Here is a 6,552-nt window from a genome sequence, read left to right on the forward strand (position 1 = left end):
CTTTTGCCCAGGCATTTAGGAGATGAGTCATTTCCAATGGAACTGTTTCTCCCACCCACCCACTTCTGCTCCACAGTTATATTTGTGTTTTAGTTACAGTTTTAAGTGAATTGGCTGAGGCTTACAAGGGATAGGCAACCTGGCTTCACACACATCCTCCTGCTGACCCAGACCATAATCTATTCTGCGGCCCTTTAAACCCTCCAGATGAAAACCCTGACCCACCTTGGCAGAGGCCCTGCCCATCTCATCTATGATCCTCATGAGCTGCTGCTGGTGGTCCACCCTGGCCATGAAGAAAAAGAGAGAGAAAGAGAAGCAACTAGGTTGAGAGTCTGAATAATCTAATCAGAATAGAAACCTAGAACAGGAAATGATCCAAATCCTTGGAGGAGGAGAGGAATGTTTGACACGTTGGAGGCAGCATAGTATCAGGCAGCTTCTGCAATGTCATACCCCGGGACAGAAAGAAATAATAGGAGGTTCCTGGAATTGACCGAGCACATTAGGAAAAATAGCAACTCAGAACAGAGATAAATTTTGGAAATGGTTTAAGGCTGCCTAATAAAGATCCATCCAGGACGCTAAGCAGAAGAAGACTGCTGCTGGATCAGACCAGAGGTCCATCTAGTAAAGCATCCTTTTTCCCTCAGTAGCCAATTTGTGTTTCTGGGAATACCACAAACAGCATATGAAGCTAACAGCCCTCTCCTGTTGTTGCTGACAAAAGCAAAAGGATAAGAGATTAGTCAACAAAAGGTACCTCATCCATGCAACCAGGGTAATCCTAAAGCAATGGGGCATCTCACTGCTATACACTGTGGATGGATGGATGGAAAGAATGACGCTAATGGAAACTGTCATTGCCCATATTGAAAAATTTATTTTTAATGCTTCAAGACCATGGTTTTCAGACTCTGTTCTGAGAAATTCTAGGCTTCCTTGGAAGTTTATTAAGGGGTTCATCCAAGTAACAGCAGACAAGCTTCCATGAAAGACAACTTGATCACCATTACTTATTGGCCTTTGCAATGCTCCCCCCGTAAGATAGCTCACAATACATACTAGATCATCACCTCCATTATGAAGGGGCAACTGTGGAACCCCAAACACCTAACAAGAACCCTACATCAGGGTAGGGTACCCTGGCCCTCAGACTCTCACCAGGTCACAGCCCTCATCAGCCCCACTTCACACCTTAATGTGTTTTTGACAGGCTAGAATGCTTCATTGAACACTGATAATGTCTACTGGGTGCCTGGATGGAGGATGAGGGGTGTGTCAGTGTGTAGAAGAAGCTAGCCTACTGTACAAAGATAACACACAGAAGCTCCTGAGCAAACATGTCAATGCATAAAGGATTCCCTACAGATACAATGCCTGAGAGGCACTGCTGTAAGACAACAGAAATGCAGGGACAGTATCTGCTACAGGGAACTGTTATATCTTTTCTGTGCAGACTTATAGAGCAAAAATAAACCCCCTGCAAAGCACATACAGCAACAGGGATCATTGTTCTAAGACAATAGATTGAAGTAGATTAGCCACCATTCTCAGGATGGCAGCTGTAGCTAATTTTAAATATCCTATCCCAGGCTGTGCAGGTAAGAGTAAAACCGTTAGCTACTTCACTTTAAGACTGTTCATGGTCGAACAGAGAACTATAAATCATGCTCTGAAGTAGGCCGATACCATTTAAACCTCACTATTAACTATTTCAAATTATAATATTCTACACTATCATCTTCAAAATAGTAGTAGCACCTTATATGCGACAATCTTCAAAACACCCTTACAAGGTGAGCTCAGGCGATGACAGTGTTGAATGTTGACATGTTGAATGTTACCCAACAAAGCTTAGGTTTAAGTTAACTTTCTTCTGTTTGTATAAACGTCTTAATCGTCATTTAAAAAATTAAAAAACAAACAAACACCAGGCGTCTATGCTAACATGCAACCATGGAGTAACTGACCTGTAAAGCATTTATCATTTCTGTATCTACCCATTCACTTCAAGTGTCACAAACATGGGCTAACCCCCACTTTATTCCCAAAACACGTATGCGAACGTGAGGCTAGGATTCGAATCTCTTTTCAGCTGGGTGACCTTGGGCCAGTCGCTATCTTCAGCCTAACCTACCTCACGGGGTTGTTGTGGGAGGGGAGAAATGGAAATAACAGGTAGTGAGGGGGGGGCAGGGGGAGAGAGAGAACCACGTCTGAACAGCCGGAATTCCTTGAATAAAAAGTTGGGCACAGATGTTGGGCATGTAAACAAAGAGGGAAAGAGCGAGAGCAGGAACATTCATGGCTCAGGTCACATGTCTAGGAGTAAAGCCCCGCGGCATTGACTTCTGAGTTAGGAACCAGGGTGTCAAAATGTATACCTACATACGGTATATAAAGGTTGACACCCTCATTCCCAGGGGAAAGAGGTGAGAAGCAGCCAGGGCTATCAATTACCCAGCATGCCCCGCGCCTCAGACAATAGATGGGCGTGGGAACAGCCGCCAGGAGCGGCTCCTGAGGGCGTCTCCGGCGCGCAGGGAGAGCGCCTCCCCGCGGTGCGCAGGCGCAACTGAGGGGGCGGACCGCCGCCCTGCGCTGTTTTCGCGGAGCGAAACGAGCCCCATAGGCGAGGGGGGGTATGGCAGGCCCCCCCCAAAGCCCGTGCCGCTGCCATGGTTACCTGTGGGTCGTGGCGAAGCCGGCCCCCCTCCGGCCCGACGGCCGCAGGTGTTGATCCACCGTCGTAATCCGCTCCGCGAAGAGCGCGTCCACGTCGAAGGGGAACTCCATAGCCCCGGCATCCGGGTCCTTTTCTCTCTGCCGCCCCGGTCGCGCCGACTCACGCCTCTGAGCGACGCGGAGCGCGCGCGCGGCCGGCCCCGCCCCTAGCGACCGGGCCTGCTGCCGGCGCCTCCGTTGCCAGGCTCGCCCTAGCAACCGGACGGCCCGCAGCAACCGCCGCCTTCCTCGCCCGCCGCCGGGCGTCTAGACTTCAAGGCCTGCCAGCGGGGGAACCTGCCTCCGTTGCCACGTTTACAACGCACTTTCCCTTTGGAAGTTCAGCCTTGCCCTGGTTGTCCAGCAGCACGGATGTCTGCTGAGTTGTTGTCCCTGTTCGCCAGCCTTGTTTAAGGATCTTTTATTTTTATTTTATTTTTAATTGAATGTGTTTTATTTTACACCATGATGTGAGAACGTGACACCTGTTTAATAAAAGTATACACATCTGTAACTTCACCCAGAATACACTTTTAATGCATCTCATCTGACAAATTGTCTCATCTGACAAATTGTTTTGCAGTCCAATCATAATAATAACTTATTATTTATTCCCCGCCCATCTGGCTGGACTTCCCCAGCCACTCTGGGCAGCTCCCAACCAAATATTAAAAACATGACACAGCATTAAACATTAAAAACTTCCCCAAACAGGGCTGCCTTCTGATGTCTTCTAAATAATAATAATAATAATTTATTATATATACAATAATTATTTATACAATCCAAATATGCAATAGCTTGGAAAACAAATAGTTTAGAAAATGAAGGTCAATGTAAAAAGACTACTTAAACCTATAACAACAGTATGGTTTCTGCATGGCTCATCTTTACAGTTTTCTTACTGCTTCATCAATATAGTATCAGTAATCTGTTCCTTCAGGGGCTCCACTGTTCTGGATTTAGAGTGATACCTTTTTCTGCCAGGTTTCATTTCACCTTCTTGATCCATCCAGCATTCTGTAGTATCAATTAGGAGTTTACCTTTAAAATCATGAACACTGACATATCTTATTTTACCAATCTGAAACATATTCTCATCTCAGTTGCTACTTTGCTTGGAGCTTTCACCAGTCTTCTGTTTCTTTACAGGCTTTTCGGGCACTGCTTGTTTTTCCTTTCTACCTTTTTGTCAACTTCACTGTCTGAACCCCTGGCAGATGAGCTTGAAGATACAAGTTCTTTTGATTTCAGCATTGTTCCACTCAGTGCCCGCTGCTCTCACTGCCTTCTTCTTGGCTTGCCTTCCCCCCACCCATAAGCATATTTTATATAGTAAAAGTAAAGGGACCCCTGACTGTTAGGTCCAGTTGCGGATGACTCTAGGTTGCAGCGCTCATCTCGCTTTACTGGCCAAGGGAGCCGGCATACAGGTTCTGGGTCATGTGGCCAGCATGACTAAGCCGCTTCTGGTGAACCAGAGCAGTGCACAGAAACGCCGTTTACCTTCCCGCCAGAGCAGTACCTATTTTTAAAAAATGTGAGCTGACAAGAGGCAGTCCAGTCTACCACTTCAATAGTCATTTACTGCATTATCCTGATTCCGCTACACAACCCACCCGCTAGTGTGTGGTCATTGCCCTTTAAAAACAAACTGTTTTTAAATTTCCCACAAAGTATCGTAATACATGACACGGATCCTTGAGTGTAAACCTGATAACTGGGCAACAGTGTGATCCAAGCCATGTCTACTCATAACTATATACTAATAAAGCCTAGTATAAGAACAATATAGAAAATAAATAGCAAGGCTCATGTTAGTTTCCTTCTGATCATTTCAACTCTGGAACAAGCCAGGAAGACAATAAAAGCAAGGCAAGGGAAATTAACAATTAAGAATGATCCTTTCCCAACAGGGTGGCCATGGCGCAGTGCATTCCTATATTAGTATGTGTGCAGGATTGCAGGCTTACCTTCTGTCACAGCAAACACAACAGCTTTCTGGCACCCTAAAGAGGATGAAGTAGCTGCAGTAATACCATTCCCATGCTATCATGGGCAGCATTTCTGTAAGGTTATATTTCTCAAGGTTATTCCCACAACTGCAACAGCTAGAACTAAATGAACTAGTTTCAGACTTCCTGAGCAATAACTTCATTATGCTGTGTAGCTGCCAAAGACCGTTAAGTGACGTAAAAATCACCTCTGGGCCTTGTTATAATTTTTAAACATAAGATTGGGCTTGCCAACAACAGAGGTTGACTTCGGAAAGTAACAGGAGCTATAGGATGGAAGCTAATATTTTGATTTTCAATGCACATAGAGTAACTAAAAAGCCTATCATTACCAGTGATGTGGGAAAACCCCCACCTACTGTAAGGTCTGCTGCACAGCCCAAGCCCTTGCATGCATCTATAACTTTCTTTTACACATTTCTGTGTTCTCTCTTTGTCCCCCTCTCAAGCCTTAAGAATGCAGTGGTACCTCGGGTTACATACGCTTCAGGTTACACACTCCGCTAATCCAGAAATAGTGCTTCAGGTTAAGAACCTTGCTTCAGGATAAGAACAGACATCGTGCTCCGGCGGCGCAACAACAGCAGGAGGCCCCATTAGCTAAAGTGGTGCTTCAGGTTAAGAACAGTTTCAGGTTAAGAACAGACCTCCGGAACGAATTAAGTACTTAACCTGAGGTACCACTGTAAAGCTTTAAGATCCTGATATATCAAAATGGTGTATCTTTGGTTCAAAATGACATTAAGTCTTAGCCTTGGCTTTAACACCAGCATCTCTATGTAGCGCTGGGAGAGATACCCCTTTTTGGAACCTTGGAAAGCCTCTGCCAGTCACTGTCGATGGTATAAGGCTGTAGACTGTCTTCTTGTGTTCCAAGGGGGAAAACCCATTAAACTGAATTAAGTCCGGAAAGACTTCTCCTCGTCTATATTTAGACTGAAATTGACATAGTTTGAATGCGATACATTGAATACTTTTGAACATAATATATTGTCCTTCAAAATGTGTTTCTTCTTGAGAATAACTGGCCTATAGAAGAGTTCGATCTAATTCAATGACTCACATCCTATGTGAGCATTGCTTGGTCCCAATAAAATTACTAATTTGCCTTTCCTGTGACTTTTGTTCTAAAGTAGGGCTCCCATAGGTCTGGAATTTTCCAGGCATTACTGGGATTTCAAAGGCAGAAGTGACGTCCGGGGGGGAATTTCAGGAAGGTGGCAGTTTGTCCTGGATCTTTGGCAGGTAAACCAAAAAATTGTGGTTTGTTTGGTTGTTGTTGGTTTTTTTTTTTTTTTGCTTTTTCATTAAAAAAAAAAAGCTCAACAACTTTGGGGTTTGAAATATGACAACCCTATCTAATGGACTAACGTGGCTATGTGCTTTTGATAGTCATCCATTACTTTTATATTCTGCTCTTCTGCCACTGACAGTACAGTCTTCTGAAGAGAATGTGTACAGTCTAATAGGCACAATATTAGAGGGGAAAGAGATGGAGTGAGACAAGGGAAATAATTAACTTCAGGTACCAACTCTGCTGTCCTAATGTTACATAATCATTATAATGATCAGGTGGAACAGCCACTGGGGGAGCCAGTTCTGGAAGAAGAGCCTTATGCAATGTGCATGCAATCTTAATGAGCAAATTGCTCTACAGTTGGCATACATTTAAACCTGCATTATACTATTACTATCCTTTAAGTCAGGGCTGGCATCAGCTCCTTGCATCCACGGGCAGATGGAAGGCGACCCCAGTGGCTTCAAAAGGTTTGCCACTGATGCTTAATGCAAAATTGTATCTATACGCCCC

General features: G+C 44.7%; 1 protein-coding gene across 5 annotated transcripts in view; it reads right to left on the reverse strand.

The window, feature by feature from the left end:
• ATAT1 (alpha tubulin acetyltransferase 1) overlaps nucleotides 1-2,991 on the reverse strand; it is a 29,995-nt gene extending 27,004 nt beyond the window's left edge. The window contains exons 1-2 of one of the 5 annotated variants that reach the window (XR_014523079.1): nucleotides 2,690-2,991; nucleotides 226-286 (exon numbers count right to left, since the gene is read on the reverse strand). Coding sequence is in view for 2 of the 5 variants with exons in the window: in XM_083492887.1 (XP_083349013.1) it covers nucleotides 226-286; nucleotides 2,690-2,799 (171 nt within the window). In the remaining 3 variants the exon portion in view is untranslated. The remainder of the gene's footprint in view (nucleotides 1-225; nucleotides 287-2,689) is intronic. The other 4 variants (XR_014523080.1, XM_083492887.1, XM_083492889.1 and 1 more) reach the window with 4 other exon arrangements.
• Between the last annotated feature and the right edge of the window lie 3,561 nt (nucleotides 2,992-6,552).

The sequence above is a fragment of the Podarcis liolepis genome (assembly GCF_965112155.1).
Source record: "Podarcis liolepis genome assembly, chromosome: 2".
NCBI classification, from domain to species: Eukaryota; Metazoa; Chordata; class Lepidosauria; order Squamata; family Lacertidae; genus Podarcis; species Podarcis liolepis.